Source organism: Miscanthus floridulus, chromosome 2 (assembly GCF_019320115.1).
Source record: "Miscanthus floridulus cultivar M001 chromosome 2, ASM1932011v1, whole genome shotgun sequence".
Classification (NCBI taxonomy): Eukaryota; Viridiplantae; Streptophyta; class Magnoliopsida; order Poales; family Poaceae; genus Miscanthus; species Miscanthus floridulus.
In genome coordinates this window covers 144,587,807-144,607,256 of record NC_089581.1, presented here as the reverse complement: position 1 = coordinate 144,607,256, position 19,450 = coordinate 144,587,807, and the positions used below count along the sequence as shown (strand labels likewise).

Here is a 19,450-nt window from a genome sequence, read left to right as displayed (position 1 = left end):
CTGCCCCGGGTACCCCCGTGGCAGGCTGTCGGTGGTCAAACATCGACAGCTGGTGCGCCAGGTAGGGGCTTTCGGTGACTTTGCATCTGAGAGCTCGACGGACCTCGACAACATGATTTTTTTAAAGGGATCAACCTTCATCTTCGGTTCGTGGATCTGCGAGGCAGGCGATGATGGCAAGCTCCAAGGCCGCCTCCTTGAAGATTCGGATCATCATCAAGACCTTTCCATTTCGGCGACAACGACAAATTAGCTTGCCGGAAGATTCGCGCAGCTCGTGATGTCCAATCCAACTCAGATTTCGCGGCTTCACGCATCTGATTCAAACTCAGGCTCCGCTTCCGAGACAGAGTCTTATCCGAGTTCTTTTGGAAAACCGAGTTCTTTTCCGACAAGGCTCCGGAACACGACATCAACCTATCAAGAATACAACTCGGAGTACACTCGGAGTACTTTAAAGAAAACGTGTCCTTTTCTGTTTGGTCTCCGCAACATAGCAATGTCTTATCAGGCACTGCTCGAAAGATCTCTTAATCCAGTGCTTGGAATACCACTGACAGGAGCTCAGGAAGGTCGCGTACTAACCATAACATCTCAAGACCGCATCATCCACTGGCCAGGTTCTGTTCCTGAAGATTGCAGTACCCGGCTAGTTGACACAACAACGACAACAGCTCTACCCTACCAAGAAGGAGACTCGATCTGTGACCTTGAAGCCTCTACTAAAGTTATCAACAACTCTGACAATACGGAAACCAAGGCCAATGACAGAACAACTCACGCACGAGAAGTATTCATGATTCGCCATACTCGATCACCATTGGCCCCCCAGAAGCACCCGACATCAGGTCATCGGATGAATCTGAGTCCAACATATCACCCTTTATCCAAGGACACGATGGTGAGACCAAAAATCAAAAGCAAGCCAGAGAAAGAAAAAACAAATTGAAACAAGGACGCCAACGCTGTGCTAGGCAGCGCAAGGAAGCATGGATCAGATATGAGTCAGATCTAGCTGAGTACGATAGAAGAAAATCAGAACAAGAAGTCAAAGAAAGACGCGTGGCAAATACACCCTACGATAGGATCCGAGAAGCACTAGAAGAACTCAGAGCAATCTCACATCCCAGTGAAAAACAGGAACAACTCCGAGACTATCTCCGGTCAATAGCCCTAAGGACGCACGACGGAAGATCCCATTCAAAACTACCTGCCAGATCAACATCCCATGCACAAGAAGATCAAAATCAAAGGAGGTCCGCTTTCGAGAGACTTGGACCAAGTGGAAGTCACAACGGGAAAGTAGAAGAGACCATAATCAAAACTACCGAGTCGAACAACCAAGAAAGATCAAAAACAAAGTACCCATTCAGATAGCCACGCAGAACTACTCTCGATAAGACGACAGTTGGCTAGAAGGAGGTGGCAAATCAGAATACAAAGAAGCCGGAGCACACGATAGATTCCCCTGTTTTGCGAACAGACTGGCTTCAATACGACTACCTCACAAGTTCAAGCCGTCCAATCACTCTAAGTATGATGGCAAGACCGAACCAAGGCAGTGGCTCAGGATCTACTCGCAATCAATCGAACTAGCCAGAGGAGACGACGACATCAAGACCTTATTCTTCCCAATGGCTCTAGAAACCATGCCCCTCCAATGGTTCGACAAATTAAATCCAGGGTCGATCAGAAATTGGGAAGACTTGCAAAGATCTTTCTGTGAAAATTTCATAGGTATCATTACGCACCCCATCACCCACGCAGAATTAAAAGGGCTCAAGCAGAAAGGAGGCGAAAGTCTTAGAAATTACTATCGATGATTTGGCTAACTACGTGCTCAAGTACACGACATCACCGAACGAGAAGTAATCGAAGCTTTCTCTCACGGAATCATGGCTAGGTGGCAATTTCAGGATTTTTGCAAAGAAAACCCGAGAAACAATGAAGAATTCAGACGCACAGTGGAAAGAATGATTACTGCAGAGGAGAAGACACGAGAAAGGTTCCTGGATAGAAACAACCAAGACAACCCGGACAAGCGAAATCATCGAAACAACAGACATCAGGAAAGAAAGCGTGGACCAGACAACACCATAGCGACAGCTGACAAAGCAAGGAAGTTTTCCAAACCCAGGAGGTATGACGACATTGAAAACATGCAGTGCATCTGGCACCCTAAATCAAATCATATAATCGGAGAGTGCTATACCTTCAAAGATCGATACACAAGAAAAGATAGTAAGGGGAACAATAAAGAAGGCAATCAGAAAAAAGATGAAGACAACCACGAAGACAAGGGATTCCAAAAATATAGGGGGACAGTAGCAGTAATCTTCACCGGGGCTCTAGATTCTAGAAGCAAACATCAACAAAAGCTAGCTCTACGAACCATCATGGCAGCAGAGCCGGCTACTCCAAGATATCTCAATTGGTCATAGTATCCAATCTAGTTTTCAAGAGAAGACCAATGAACTAGCGTAGGAAACACAGGTCATTACCCACTGGTTCTAGATCCAACTATCACTGGTATGACTGTCATAAAAGTTCTAATCGATGGAGGAGCCGGACTCAACATCATCTTTTCAGAAACGCTAAGGAAGGTGGGGCTACAACTCGCTGGGATGATTACGCCAATGAGCACCCCTTTTATGGGATAGTACCCAGCAAAGCAGCCATGCCACTTGGACAAATCACTCTACCGGTTACTTTTGGCACTCCCTCAAACTATCGAACAGAGTTCATCAAGTTTGAAGTTGCAGACTTCGATTCATCATATCACGCAATCCTCGGGCGCCCAGCACTAACAAAATTCATGGCGATTCTGCATTACCCATACCTATTGCTTAAGATGCCAGGGCCTAACGGTGTTCTTTCCCTTCGAAGTGATTTGAAGCGCGCTTTTGACTGCGATGTTCAAGCAATCCAAATTGCAGCAAAAGCACAAAACGCTAGTGAAAGAAAAGAGATAGCTACTATTGCCGCAGAAATAAACCCAGAAGAACTAGAGATACCGGCTAAAAAGCTCAGCATCCTCGCACCACCAAAAGAAGCCGACGTCAAGCAAATCGACTTGGGCACTGGTGATCCCTCCAAAATGGCAACCATCAGCGCCCACCTCTCGGCAAAATAGGAACTCATGCTCACCAACTTTCTTCGGGACAACAAAGATATCTTCGCCTAGAAGCCAGCCGACATGCCAGGTGTCCCAAGGGAGTTGGCTGAGCACAGAATCGATGTCAACAAAGGCTCCAAGCCAATGAAGCAACGGTTATGACGGTTTTCACCCGACAAGAAGGCAGCAATTAAAAAAGAAATCACAAAGCTAATGGCAGCAGGATTCATCAGGGAAATCCTTCATCCAGATTGGCTAGCAAACCCAGTTCTAGTACAGAAAAAAAAATACGGATGAGTGGCGCATGTGTGTCGACTACACAGATCTCAACAAACACTGCCCGAAAGATCCGTTCGGGCTACCACGCATTGATCAGATAGTTGATTCAACAGTAGGATCTGCCCTATTATCCTTTCTTGATTGCTATTCAGGATATCACCAGATCGCATTAAAGGAACAAGACCAGAGCAAGACATCCTTCATCACTCCTTTCGGTGCCTACTGCTACAAGACCATGTCGTTTGGACTCAAGAAAGCTGGTGCCACTTACCAAAGAGCTATCCAAATATGCCTTGGTGAACAGATCGGCGAAAACGTAGAAGCATGCGTGGATGACGTAGTAGTAAAAACAAAGAACTCGGATATACTAATTGAAGACTTAAAGGAAACCTTCGAAAACCTGAAAAGGTGGAGGTGGAAATTGAACCCAAACAAGTGTGTATTCGGAGTTCCATCAGGACAACTACTCGGATTCTTGGTCAGTCATCGGGGAATCAAAGCCAGCACCAAGCAAATTCGAGCCATAACAGAGATGGGCCCTCCTCGAAGTGTCAAAGATGTGTAGAAACTAACAGGCTGCATGGCGGCCCTCAATCGTTTTGTATCAAGACTCGGCGAAAAAGGGCTACCTTTCTTTTAAACTACTAAAGAAGACAGACAAGTTCGAGTGGACAGAAGAAGCCGACGAAGCTTTCAAAAGACTTAAAGAATACCTCACCTCCTCGCCCGTCCTCACACCTCCAAGGAAAGATGAAGACATGATGCTGTATATTGCGGCTACTTCTACTGTGATCAGCACAGCAATAGTCGTGGAAAGAGAAGAAGGGCGCGCATATAAAGTACAATGCCCCGTATACTACATCAGCGAAGTACTGTCAGAATAAAAAATCCGGTACCCGCATGTGCAAAAACTACTCTACGCCCTACTGATCAGTTCACGCAAGCTTTGCCACTATTTTGAAAGCCACAAGATTACCGTGGTGACGGATTTCCCACTCGGATACATCCTACACAATAAAGACGCAACAGGGCGCATATCTAAGTGGGCAGTTGAACTTAGTGCTCTCAATATCAATTTCACACCACGGAAGGCAATTAAATCTCAAGCCCTTGCCAATTTTGTTGTCGAGTGAACAGAAATTCAACAACCTATGTCAAATACCGTCCTTGACCATTGGAAGATGTACTTTGATGGATCACTCAAGCTAGGTGGCGCCGGTGTAGGCGTCCTCTTCATTTCTCCAGACGGAAAACAACTCAAGTATGTCCTTCAGATATTGTGGCAAGCTACAAACAATGAAGCAGGATATGAAGCTCTCATCCACGGACTCAAAGTGGCAATTACCCTCAGAATCAAGCGATTACTTGTATATGGCGATTCGGCAGTAGTCATCAACCAAGTCAACAAAGATTGGGACTGCACCAAAGAAAACATGGGCGCTTATTGTGCTGAAATAAGAAAGCTCAAAAAACATTTTCAATGATTAGAAATTCTACATGTCCTGCGTGACTCCAATATTGCAGCAGACGTCCTCGCCAAACTCGGATCAGACAGGGCGAAGGTCCCACCAGGTGTGTTCATAGAGGAGTTATTAGCTCTATCTATAAAACAACCCGGTGAGATAACCCCTGAACTCCAAGCCAAAGGCACATAGATTCTAGTGATTACAGCATCATGGACCCAGGTCTTTATAGATTATATCAAAGAGAATAAGTTGCCAGCAGAAAAAGAAGAGGTTACCCGAGTTGTTCGCAGAAGCAAGAACTACGTTCTAGTAGGGGACAAGCTCTGCAGAAGAGCCGCATCATTAGGAGTACTCCTAAAATGTGTCTCATTCGAAAAAGGCAAAGAGATCTTAGACGAAATACACTCAGGTTGCTGTGGGAATCATGCCGCTTCAAGAACACTAGTCGGCAAAGCATTCCGCACCAGATTCTACTGGCCAACCGCTTCGAAAGACACAGAAGAACTCGTTAGAAAATGCAAAGGTTGTCAGATGTTCGCAAGACAAGCTCATGTACCAGCTCACAATCTCATCTGCATCCCACCCGCTTGGCCTTTCTCCTGCTGGGGGCTGGATCAAGTCGGACCTCTCAAGAAAGCAAAGGGAGGCTTTGAGTACATCTTCGTAGCAATTGACAAGTTCACAAAGTGGATTGAATACAAACCACTCGTAAAATATAGCGTAGCCAAAGTAGTCGAGTTCATCCAAGACATTATGCATCGCTTCGGCATGCCCAATCGAATCATCACAGATTTGGGTTCTCTCTTCACAGCTATAGAATTCCAAAGTTGGGCACAGGATTGTGGTTTCGGCATAGATTACGCATCAGTCACACATCCAGAAGCCAACGGATAGGTAGAAAGGGCTAATGGACTCATACTAGCCGGATTAAAACCAAGATTGTATGAAGAACTAGTGGACTATGGATCCAAATGGATTAAAGAATTACCCAAAGTAGTATGGGGGCTACAAACTCAAGTAAGCAGAGCCACCGGATATTCATCTTTCTTCCTGGTTTATGGATCAGAAGCCGTATTACCTGCCGACTTGATCTGGACGTCACCAAGGATAGAACAATATGATGAAGGAGAAGCAGAACACACCCAAAGATTAGAACTCGACAGTACAGAAGAAGTCAAAGTAAACGCTACCCTTCAATTAGTAAGATACCTCCAAGGTTTAAGATGCCACTACAACAAGAGTATCCAACCTCGATCACTCCAAATCGGAGACTTAGTACTAAGAAGAATACAAAAAACTGACGGACGCCATAAACTACTCAGTCCATGGGAAGGTCCTTTTATTGTCACAAAAGTCACCGGACCGGGTATGTACAAGCTGATAACCAAAGATGGAAAAGAAGTCAACAATACATGGCACATCAGCCAACTAAGAAGATTCTACGCATAAAAACAACTCAAGGAAGAATATATATACAAGCCACAAGAGATCAACATTCAAGATCAATAGAAATGATGTTCCTTGACAACACATGTATTATTATGGTTTTCATTCAAGATCAATAAAGATGGTGTTCATCGACAACATGTCCTATTATGGTTTTCCCTGAGTTGATTTCACGAACCAAAAAGCAACACGGCTAATAATATGCCTGAGCATACCGGCCAAGAGCAAAAAAGCTGAAAAGATGCTTGAGCCCGCCGATGAGGGTAGCTAACAAGCTAACACCCAAACCAAAAAGCAACACGGCTAATAATATGCCTGAGCATACCGACCGAGAGCAAAAAAGCTAAAAAGATGCTTGAGCCCGCCGATGAGGGTAGCTAACAAGCTAACACCCAAACCAAAAAGCAACACGGCTAATAATATTCCTGAGCATACCGACCGAGAGCAAAAAAGCTGAAAAGATGCTTGAGCCCGCCGATGAGGGTAGCTAAAAAGCTAACACCCGAACCAAAAAGCAACATGGCTAATAATATGCCTGAGCATACCGGCCGAGAGCAAAAAAGCTGAAAAGATGCTTGAGCCCGCCGATGAGGGTAGCTAACAAGCTAACACCCGAACCAAAAAGCAACATGGCTAATAATATGCTTGAGCATACCGGCCGAGAGCAAAAGAGCTGAAAAGATGCTTGAGCCTGCCGATGAAGGTAGCTAATAAGCTAACACCCGCTAGTCCTAAGACTTTCTAGTACCAACAAGATCAAGAAAGGTTGTCAACACAACAATCTACATATACCGAGTTGTTTACATGGCGTAGACAAAAGCCAGACAAGCACTCGACGAAACAAGAAAGTTTGTCAAGACAATGATCTACACATACCGAGTTGTTCACCCGGCATAGATGAAAGCCAGACAAACGACTACCCAGAAAAATGCTGATCACTTGGACAACTCATTCAAAGAATAAACAAGGCGTCCAGACAAAGAAGACGTCAACAAAAATCTTCATTCAAAAAGAAGTATAATATCCCATTACAGAAGCTGGAGTACAAAGGTCAATTACATCAAGCATCATCATCAGGAGAAGAAATATCAATATTAAGATTATCTACAATCTTCCTAGCTAAATCTTCGACCTCAGGCTCTACCTTTTCAATAGCATCTAGATATTCTTGACTCTCGACTTCATCAGCAACCTTGGACAAAGGAAACTCCGGAGAAAGAACCTGAACCTGGGCAAGAACATTTCTGGTACACAGTTGGGCGCACCTCTTCACGAACTCTTGGAAACGAGTCAGAATTTGAGGAATCAACTGAGCCCAAGATTGGCCATCATCTGCTAGAGTCCGGAGAAGGTCGGCTACTGACCAAAAAGATTTCCACAAAGCATTCTAGTTCTCAGTAGCCGTCGCCAACTTGCTAGTCAAGACTTCAACAGTTTGTTGGACCTGCACAAGATCCCTATCAACTCCATGCCTAATCAACTTGGCAAGCGTGAGTTCTTCTTCAGCATGAGTAATTACCTTTTTAGCCTTGTTCTAACTACTGTGAACAAGTGTCTTCATCTCCTCAATACCCTCTGAGAGCTTCTGCTTTTCAACTCAGAGAGCTAGACAATGAAACAAAAACAAGTTAGCAGAAAGGGAAACTTGAAAACAGAAAGAATCAAAAAGAACCCGTAATACCTTTATACTCATTCTTCATGGCCTCCAAATTCTTCATGGCCTCCGCATTCTTCAAGGCCTCCTAGACAGCAGCATCCCTCTGCTTCTCGGCCTCTACAACCCAGGCACGAAGAGCCTGCTCCTCCTTCTGATGCGTCTGATGCTCGGTCTCCAACTCGGCCCGACAGAGGTCAAGCTCTGCCTTTAGGGTACTCACCTCAGAAGACAACTTTTTCTCGGTTTCAGACGAGAAAAAGAAGCCGGTATGATCACGAGAAAAAGACTAGGCAAAAAGAAAGAGAGAAAAACAAGACATAAGGACAGAAGAAAGACAAAAATCCAAAGAAAGAACTTCAGAAAAACTTACCTAGAGCTTTTCCCCAAAAGAAGTCGCAAAGGTCGCCAAGTTTCCCCAGGCAGCGGTCAGCTCCGACAATCGATGAGTGGCATCAAATTGCTGAACCACATCATCATCCAAAGGCGGACCACCAGAAGCAAGAAGAGGAGAAGGAGAAGTCGGCCGATGAAAAGAAGGCACAGCCAGGGCAATCTCCTAGGAAGCCATGGCCAACCCCTCAGATGGATCCACTGCCATGGCCATGGTCACCTCAGGAGTTAGCAAATCCGCGGCAACGTACTATGTCCTCCTCATAGCCACCTTGACGACCGTGCGTTCTGAGTCCTGAGGCTCAGTACACAAGGGCACACCAGAGGTCTGACAATAAGTCGACTGAGGGTTGAGGGAAGACAAAGGCCTAAAAGTTGACAAGGAAACTCACCAATAAGAATAAGAAAAAAGGAGAATAGAAGCAAAGAAATAAAACCAGAATTCACTCACTCAGCTATCTTCTTCATAAAACCAAAAGAAGACCTCACAGGGGGAACCACAGCAGCAAAAACATCACCACCACCCTGCGATGGGAGTGGCGTGGTAGGCACTGGAGCCCCAGAAGAACTCAAGCTCGACGACCGCTTACTACAAGACAACAAGCCCAAAGTTAGAACAAAAAGAGGTGTTCAAAAATAGAAAAGTAAGGAAACAACTCACCGACGCGTGACAAGGGGCGCATCATCAGCCTCGTCTTCCTCGGTCTCCAACAAGGCAGCTACAGTGCCATCTTAAAAAGGAGAAAAGTACTCGGTCAAAGGCACAAACAAACAACAAAAAGACAAAACATGATTATATGCTCACCTAGGAGCACGCTACCTATAACTAGAGTACCTAGATGAGTACTCGGCTGGCGAGATTTCTTGGAAGCAGGCAAACGAGAGGAAGAACAATCCGCCCGTCCCCTTTTTCCGCCACTACGAGGAGCTCGGGGAATTGGGCGAGGAACATACTCTTCATATACGTTAGAAAATGAGGAAGAAACACTAGGAAGCATCATGGTAGCTTGAAACTTACTGGTTAAGGATGCTCTAGCAAGATTCTCCCCAGTCTCCGCAATGGCAGAGCAATCATCAAGGGAGACAGGGTCTATGAAGTTACGCCCCAATTCCTATAAAAGAAAGAAAGAATAAGCAAAAGTGAAGACAGCAAAGTAAATACAAAAAGCACCTGAATAAGGAAAAACAACTCACAGTAGGAGGCGGGTTGTTAGCGCAATACTCAAGAACAGCGTGTGGGATGACGCTCACTCCTTTCAGCATCTTTTGAAGGCGCTCGAGCACCTCCTCATCGGTCAACTCAAGGGCAGGGACCATACGAGAAGGATCCTCTGCCCCCAAGTACTCAAAACCGAAATTTTCCCGCTCCTTCAGAGGCTGAACACGGCGGCGAAGAAAACTACAAATGTTCCCAAAGCCGGTCAAGCCTTGCTGTTTCAAAGTACATATCCTTTCAAGAAACGGCTTGATCGCTTGGAGCTCATCCTTCGTCAGAGGGTTCTTTTCCCATCGGTCATTAACCAAGGGACTAGATCCAGAATGAATGGAAAGAGGAGGAATCAAATTGGCGGCATAAAACCAGTCGGCACGCCAATCCCTCATAGAATCAACCAGGTCATAGTCAAAGAATTTGCTCTTAAGACCCTAGCAAAACTGAATCCCGCAGCCACCAAGAACATTGGTGTCATCACGGCGGGGTTGTGGCTTCAGACGAAAGAAGTAACAAAAGAGAGAAAGAGAAGGAGGAATTCCAAGGAAAGTTTCACAAAGATGAACAAAAATAGAAAGATGAAGGATAGCATTGGGAGTAAGATGATTCAAGCTAATCCCAAAATAACCGAGGAATCAATGAAGAAAAGCAGAAGCAGGAAGGTAGAACCCAGCACGGATAAAGGAGATGAAAAGAACGATCTCACCAAGACCTAGAGTTGGCACCCGATGCTCGCCTGGGGCTTTCCAATCAACAAACTCCTTGCTCTAGAGCAGACCATCACTCACAAGCTCGCGCAACTGGTCCTCAGTCATAGTCGGAGCCGGCCAGATCTTCTGAGCAGCCCTCATGGCCATGAATTCTTGATTTTCAATAACGGAGAGCGATGCTTCCTCGTCGACAAAGGTTGCCTAGGACTTACTCGCCGACTTCTTCCTACCCATATAATAGGAAAAGCAATGGGGCACTAAGAATCGAGAAGGCTCAGACAGCAGCGCTTAGATGACGGCGGCAATGGCGACGGTGGAGTTTCGAAGGCTAGGGTTTCAAGGCAAAGGTAGGGTACCAAAGAAAAGGAGGAGAAAGGCCTTTAAATAGATTTTACAATAGTAAAAACGTGGCCCACAAGGCCCGTTTAAGCAATGCATGAGAATACAACGGTCCATCTCTCACCACAACTAACACAGCTGAAAGAACGGACGGCACATCTCCACACAACGGTACAGTTCAACGGGCAGATTTCAGACTTATCCATCCAACACCACGACAGAGCTATTCATATTTGCTACAAAAAGAACCCATCAACCATGAAGCAACGAAGGGTTACCTCATAAGGAACACAAAGAACCTGGTTCTTAGATAAAGAACTTGGGAATCTCACAAACAACTAGGACATAAGTAGGATAGAGAATGACAACTCAGAAGACAAGATTCTTTCCATTATAAATGGTTTCAAAAAATAGAAGATTAAACATCTTACAAGACCCAACGAACTCGGTACTACGACAAGCAAGGTAGCAAAGAGGAACCCGGACACAGCTAGGCTCTAGAATGACTATGTGTTCCAAATTACAACTCGGTAGAACAAACCGCACTCGGCTACACTATTTTCTTCAAAGGACGGACGCAGTGCATCCAAGGCAGAAATCAACAGCACGGCGGAACATGGAGCAGAGAAGGCCGGCAGGCATCTGTCTACCCAAGTCCGATGTGATGCTGGATATGGTATTGATCTGCACCGAACAGTCTCAGGGCAGGCGACGAGGATCAACCCAGAACTGCCAGATGAAGGAACGTATCCCACATCACAAGACTCCCTCCGACTACCGCCACGTACTTCCAAGTACAATGCTGTTGCGGGATTAGTCTACCTCTAATCCCTATCACAAGACTCCCTCCAGCTACGACAAGATACACAAGAACTGCAAAATACTCCCGGAGGCTGCTCTACTTCACAAACTAACATATTCATGACTACGGAGATCTCAGACCACACAACAAAATACTCGATGAATCAAAATAGCACACAAGGAGGATATTTATAGGCCAAAGAAGCGGTGCACATGGACCGGGAGCACCAACGGAACAAACCTAACAAAGGACACAGTGAAAAAACAGAATTCAATGAAAGAGGACTCAGGCGTGAAGGAGCAGTACTCAAGAACGAGCATATTCGGAAGAATATACCAACACTGTACAACTCATGAACAAACAGCATTTACTATCAACCACCACCATACAACTATATCCCACAATAACAAACTACCAGAGAATATGCCAAGACCCTGTATCCGAGTTCTTTTTGAATAAAAGAACCCAGAAATGTGCTCGGGGACTGCAACAGGAAAGGTTTTCAAATTCTTCAAACAACCCAGAATTAAGACCCTCCAACTTTTTGTTCCAAATAGCAAGAGGCTCGGGGGCTACACTCAGTGAGTGCGCTTTTTCTTCAAGACAACGGTTCAAGACCCTCCAACTTTTTGTTCCAAATAGCAAGAGGCTCGGGGGCTACACTCAGTGGGTGCACTTTTTCTTCAAAAAGGCGCACATCACTCAGAAGACTTCTTCAAAACAGGAATTTTCAAACAACATAAAGATTCAGGACCCTCCAACTTTTTGTTCCAAATAGCAAGAGGCTCGGGGGCTACACTCAGTGAGTGCACTTTTTCTTCCAAAAAGTGCACGTCACAGAAAAGACTTCTTCAAGGCAGACCACTTCAAGACCTTACGACAAAAAGAACCCGGACCGAGCCATATCCAAGTTCTTTTTGACCTTCAACGAAGAAACAGAGCAATTTCAAGACAAGATCCTCCAGCTCCTTGTTCCAAATAGCAAGAGGCTCGGGGGCTACACCCAGATGGATGAACTTTTTTCAAAAAGCACACACCACTCGAAGATCCAAGAAGCGCTACATGGTTTCACTCAAGAAAGCACTCGGACGACCCTTGTTCCTACTCGACAAGAGGAACAAGACGAGGCTTCCAGAGTTCAACCATGAAGTGCTCGGGGGCTTGTCGATGCGGGACCCACAGGATACCCCGCAATGAAGAGAGAAGATCTAGTCTAACTAGGATTCTTCCCATGTAATCCTAGTAGTAATACTACCCTGTAATCCTACTAGGACTCTACATTGTAAACCGACTAGGACTCTGACCTCCTGACTATATAAAGGAGGGCAGGGCTCCTTGGATCGGGATTGAGAGGACAACTACTGTACGACACTTGATAATCAATCCAACGCAAAGTCTAAGGCCAACTGGACGTAGGGCTATTACTCGATCAGAATCGAGGGCCCGAACCAGGATAAATCGACTGTCTCTTGCCTTTACCGTCGAGTTCTGCATACGCTGAAGCCCGAACATACTGCCCCGAGTACCCCCGTGGCAGGCTGTCGGTGGTCAAACATCGACAAGGTCCCACTAATAGAGAAATGGCTTTCGGTTCGCACTTTTAGTCTCGATTCTGTTGGGATCCGGGACTAATGTGAGCATTAGTCCTGAGTCTAAATTTTACAGGCATCAAAGGCCCTTTTATCCCGGTTGGTAACACTAACTGGGACTAAAAGTAACCCTTTACCCACCCGGACTAAAGGTCCTCCAACCTGTCCTGATTTGTAACACCAATCCAAACTAAAGGGTGACCTTTTAGTCTCAGTTAGTGTCATAAACCCAGATTAAAGGTCTCCCACCCGGGACTAAAGGTTCCCCACGGGTGAAATCAAAACGAGAGTGCCTAGGACTTTGTTAGATGTGGTGTGCAGTTGAGTTGGTAAGGAAGTTACGCGCGAGGGAAAGGGTTCGAATCTCACGCATTGCAAGAGTGGTCTCCTAGGATTTAAGCTATTTTTTTTAGTTCCGAGGATGGTCTTTGGTTCCGGTTGGAAAACCGGGACTAAAACCAGTTCCCAACCGGGATTGAATCCCACCTGTGTACTAGTGCAACCTCTTAACAGCAGAATTGTAACGTGCCATTTATCACACACTAGTCATATATTCATTTTCACACTCAAGAACGAGCTTTTACAATCTTTCTCAGCCATCCACATTCCTGACGATGAGAGGCATCCCAAGCTTGGGTGTCAAGGAAAGGAGATACTTGGGCTTGTGAACATACTCTGGGGAGAGGGAGAAGGAGAACCTCCTGAGGATCATCGCCATGACAACCTGTACTTCTACGATGCCGAAGCTCTGTCCAGTGCACACTCTCGGGCCCAGGGAGAAAGCCAGCAGCCCCTTGGGATCCTTAGCAGCCTTTGTGAGGCCATGCTCGAACCTCATGGGGTTGAACTCGTCGGCGTCGGGGCCCCAGACCTGCTTGTCCCGGTGCAGCATGGCGATGGGGATCGAGATGACGGTGCCCTGGGGCACCTTGATGCCTCCAAGGACGGCGTCCGATGCAGCTCTCCGTTGTATGTACACGATGGGAGGGTAGAGGCGCGACGTCTCCAGCAACACCATGTATAGCTGCATGCATGCATGGGCCATGGGTGAGTGTTTGTTTACATATGGTGCAGTGCAGCAGCATGCTCATCGCATTGGTTACCAGCTTGAGCTTGGCGAGAACATCGGCGTGGGGGACCTCGCCGTCGCCGTCGCCGGTGGAGAATTCCCGGACAACCTCCTCCCTGACTTTGTGCTGCCACTCCGGGTGCACGGCGAGCAGGAACATGGACCAGACGAGGAGGGTGGCCGTGGTCTCCTGCCCCGCGGCGAAGAAGGTCTTGCACTCGTCGATCACCTCGTCGGTTGTCAGCGTCTCGCCGTTGTTGCCATGCTGCTGCTGCTGCGGTGTCCACGCCTCTAGCAACAGCCCGAGTAGGTCGCCCCCGCCGCCATTGCCGCGCCCACCACACTTGGCTCCGTGGGCGGCCAGCCGCGCCTGCATGATGGACATGATCTTGCTTCTCAGCTGTTTGTTCAGACGCCGGACGTGCAGGTTACGCCGAGTTGGCAGATACCTAAACAAACAAAACAAAATTACTCGGTTGTTGGTGCTGCATGCACAAGTGAATACAGAATAGTAGTAGCACCAGCACCAGGTGAGTGTACCAGAGTATTGGAGCATCCAGCGTTGCCGCAGTGGCGAGCTTCTGCATATCCCGCATCAAGACGATGACCTCCTCGACCTCCCGGTGGCTCGTGCCAAAGGCGACGCGGCCGTTGACCTTGGCGGTCAGGTCGTTGAAGGCGTGGATCATGTCTATCTCGGCTGATTCCTTGTCGCCGCTTTGGTGAATCTGCTCGCGCCATCGCTGCATCATCTGCTTGGTTACCTCTGCCGTCACCGCCGACATGCTCTGAACACGCGCAGCAGGCCGGGCAAATGAAATCAATCAGCAGTCAGTTGCTATATTATATACTACTTGTAATAATGTTTGAAAGCAGGAAAGAAGGCTCATGCATGTTCTATCTCATGACCTTGATCGTCTCATGGTTGAACGCGGGGAGGACCACTTTGCGGTGCCGCTTCCAATCGTCTCCGTTTATCAGTATGACACCGTTGCCGAAGAGGAACTTGAGCACGGGGATCATGAAGTCCTTCTGATACAGGCCCGTCCTGTCCATCAGCACTTGCTTAATCAGCTGTAGATCAGTGGAGAAGAGAGCGGGAATCGGCCCGATCCAGAACAGAAACGTTCTCCCTGTAACAATCATGGAACATATGTATATTGATGATGAGGTTCAGTTTACTCAAAATCTTAAAGATAATTCTCGCAAAAAAAAATCTTAAAGATAATGTATTGCCAGCACTGGTTCACGAGTCACGACCAATTGCATCCAATTGCATAGTTGTTAACACTTTTTTCTAAAGAATTAGCACTGATAGTCATCAGTTTTGCCTACCATAGTCAGCGACCCATCTGTGGAACTGCGGCAGGAGGACGGGCATGATGTCGTGGCAGGCGGCGTCCAGGGGCGCCACCCCTCTCCGGCCGGCCATCAGCAGCCGCTTCGCCTCCGGCAAGGACCCTGCCAGGAACGTGTAGGGCGGGCCCCGGACGCCCTGCCTCGCGAACGACCGCGCCACGGCGTGCGGCCGCCACGCGAGGCGCCACAGCGCGAGCAGCAGCGCCAGGAGCGCGGCCAGCTGCACGGCCACCACCATGGCCGCCGATCGATGCGTAAGGCTTGATCAGAGCAGAGGCCGTTTTTGTTTTCCCGACCCACTCACTCACTGAAATCCAGGCGTGCGGCTACCATGTGGGTGGAGCGTCTTGCTTGTATTCATCATAATATGCTATATAGTTCCTCGCAAAAAAAAAAAATGCTATGTAGCATGCATGGCTCGTTAACAGCATGCTGTAGTATGCGGTTGGCAGCGTCGGTGCCATACACTGCTATGTCGAGTTGAGATGGTCACAATGATTAACCCGAGACAAATAAATAAACACCTTTGGTACTGTGCTTTTTTTTTCAAAACATATTAAAGCTAGTCTCAGTGGTGAGATTCATGATGTTATTACAAAAACTGCCACATCAGTTTTTATGCTGATAACTGTAACAACGGGTTTCATTCAGATGAAACCCTATCTATATCTCTTTTCATAATTAACCTGTTAAGAATCAAATCTGCTGAGGTGTCACAATATTAAATGGAAATGAAATTCAGATGAAACCCCCTCGTACTGGCCTTATAAATACATGCACACTTATTTCTAGAGATCTAGCCATCTAAGCTACACTTAGTTCATGGCTTCACGACTTTGCATGGGTATTTGTTACCATACTGGTTTGTGCATAATTATGCCATAAAGTATTATTCACTGCTGGTGGTGAGTCACTAGAAGTCACTATCTAGCACCTGACTAACTCAAGCCTACTAATGTAATTCGGAGAGAGTTGTGCTGCTTCTTTTTATGGTCCACACAGGAGGGGGAAGATTCCCCGCTTGGATTTCACTGATGCCTCAGGATTTGTTTGACTGCACACCAATTCACCCTAATCCACACATGTTAAGAGGTACTAGAGTGTATGATTAGTTAACCATAATATTTCTCAACCGAGGTAGATTGATATTCAAAGAGAGCTGAGATCGTTTATTAGCATATCAGCTGCTTTAAGGACTCCAAAGTACGCCTTGTGCTCATAGGATGCAATCCAAGGAAGTCCAAACGATAAGAATCTCACTCTGGCTAATTTTTGTATATGTATCATCTTTATTGCTAATTTTTGTGTGAGCTGCCCATTATTATTTTGTCTTCTTTTCTAAAGGAAGTTTGGACCATTTTTTTGGCCTTTCCTAAAGGGATGGTGACCAGCGGGTCATGCGATGCCTCGGCTGAAATAATTCAACTAATGTGAGAGTCCAATTAGGCGCACAAAAAATTGCAATGTATTTGCTAAGGAGGGTGGACGCTTAATTATATATGGAGATGGAGTTGCATTAGTCTAGAGAATTAGTTCATGGCTTCCAGATGAGCTGCGCAGCTTCCTTGCATGCTGTACCTGAACCCGAGCAGTGGCGGCTGATTGTTGGTGATCATCTTTTCAAAAAAGAAAAAAGAATGCGAAAAGAGCAGCTTGGGCGTCTTAATCGTGAGGCATGGTTGTGTCTGAAAATTTGCTTGCTAGACATATTGGCACACCGTGCAGTTGTGGGGGCAGAGAGAGAAGAGAGCTGCGTTGCTCTCACACATCTGTCACTGTGAAGATCTTGACTTTAATCGATCGTGATCCCTAGGTAAGAAGTACTGTCTGATAGCCACAGGAACACAGCTTCTGTGAAACTCTTCTTAATAGATGAGCTTGTGCCATCACGGCAGTACAAGTACCATTGAATTCACTGAATCTCTGTGTACGTCCCTCGCCAAAAGCTTGCCTTCAAAGGCTTGGAGAGACAGGACAATTCGTGCGTGCAAGTTTCTCATCCACGTTCGTCAGTGGTCAGGGCTGTTATGGTCAGATAGATGGTCCTGATATATAATTAACAAGGGTAGCCATATATATATACGGAAAAATAGATGCTTAAATAAATCAAAAGACACGAAGAAGAAATATCCTCAATGGGATCGTTCACAGCCACACAGGTGCTATATGTAGTGCTTGTGCTGGTGATAGATAGGTCATCGTCAAGCCGTACGTACACTGGATACTGCTAATGATAAAACAAAGACAAGGATCCAGCTAGCCCTGCAGCAATAATGCATCAATGCACTGCATATACCCATAGATCGAGGTTAACTTTTGTGTGCGGAAATGAAGGATAGGAAGACGACGGCAAAGAGAAGCACGCATCGGTGTCGATCTTTGGGAGTATTCTCGCTAGTTCGGTAGAGGAAACAATCAGATAGTCACAGGCGCCCGGACGGCTCACATGGCAGGGCAGCTACAGCTGCTCTGCTCGTCCTGTCATGTGCTGTGTGTGCAAGCAAGAAAACCCGGCCCTGTGGTCCATTCCATCTATGCACAATGGCCATCTTTTGAAGCAACAAAGTAGTAGATAGTGTCAAGGCTAGCTAGCCAGCCAAAAGGATGAAAGAGATGGGAGATGATTTCTTCAGTCTACCTAAGAATGGCGTAACTGCAGTTGCCTGTCATCCGATCCGACGAGCACTCTTTCGCCGTGATCGTGATACAGTTGTATAAGTTACGAGAAGCTAATGGTACAGCAGAGATTTAATTAAACCTGTTACAGAGCTCAGGAACTTGATACAGAAACTGGTAGAGAAATTTAGGGTCTCTTTGGCACGGCTTATGCCGGTTTCGGCTTCATCTATTTTGCGTAAATCGAGGCACTGTAGCGTGAAGCCGTTTTGTAAGCGGAGTTAAAATAAACTAGAAACCGGGAAAAGCCAGTTTTTTCTGGCTTCACCGGCTTTGGCTTCACCGATGAAGCTGTTTTGGATGAGCCATGCCAAATGGGGCTTTAATTAGAAAGAAAGCCTGGGGGAGAGAGCCAGGTCTGTCTATAGCACGGTCGGGTGTTCCAGGGCCAGCTAACACCTGGGTGTTCAACACCACATGCTCACTCGATTGGGACAAAAAAGAAAATTGAGTGTTTCTCATCTAAGCAGCACTCGATTGCATGACCGTTAGATCTAGGCCTTGTTTAGTTGGGCGAAATTTGAGAATTTGGATACTGTAGAACTTTCGTTTTTATTTGGCAATTAGTATTCAATCATGGACTAATTAGGCTCAAAATGTTCGTCTCGCGATTTCCAACCAAACTGTGCAATTAGTTTTTTTTCGTCTACATTTAATGCTCCATACACGTATCGCAAGATTCGATGTGGTGGATACTGTAGCACTTTTTGGGAAAACTTTCTGGAACTAAACAAGGCCCTAGATCAAAGGAACAAAAAAGATTATTCAAATAATAAAAATAATAAACAAATAAAACAAAAAAATAGTCAGATTATTTTTATGGAAGGCAAATTGGAAAATTTCAAAGGATAACCAAATAAAACATACCGAAAATAAAAAAGAAGTCAAAAAAAATCAGATAACTGTTCAAGTAATCCTGATCATTCTCATTTACGAACAATCAATTTACACCAATTAAACATGGAACTTATACCAAAACCGGAATTGTAAAATATGATTCAATAAAATATCTGTAACTAGTGGCAAGAAAAAAAATCTACATGAATGCATGGGTCTGTGGTGGGGCCAACGGCTGCTGCTATTTCACGGGGCGAGGTGAGGGACCATGTGGTCCGGGGCAGTTCTGCGCCCAGCAAATCGAAGTGGGCAGTTCTGCTTAAGGATGAAAACGGACGGAATCGAACGGAGAACTCTTCAACCGTTTTCTACTTTTACATTTGAATACGAAAACGAAAACGAAAGCGGACAAATCGAACACGAAAACGAACACGAACTTACGGAATATCGAGAATTTCGAAAACGAAACAATTCGAGCGGAATTATATCGAACACGGTCGGTATAT

At 46.0% G+C, this 19,450-nt stretch overlaps 1 protein-coding gene across 1 annotated transcript; it reads right to left on the bottom strand.

The window, feature by feature from the left end:
• Positions 1 to 13,529: 13,529 nt before the first annotated feature.
• LOC136539971 (cytochrome P450 709B2-like) lies at positions 13,530 to 15,868 on the bottom strand. The gene is made up of 5 exons (XM_066531953.1): positions 15,408 to 15,868; positions 14,982 to 15,205; positions 14,613 to 14,860; positions 14,107 to 14,521; positions 13,530 to 14,027 (listed from the first exon to the last, which is right to left on the bottom strand). The coding sequence occupies exons 1-5, from the start codon at positions 15,667 to 15,669 to the stop codon at positions 13,596 to 13,598; spliced, it is 1,581 nt and encodes a 526-aa protein (XP_066388050.1). The 5' UTR covers positions 15,670 to 15,868; the 3' UTR covers positions 13,530 to 13,595.
• Positions 15,869 to 19,450: the final 3,582 nt, after the last annotated feature.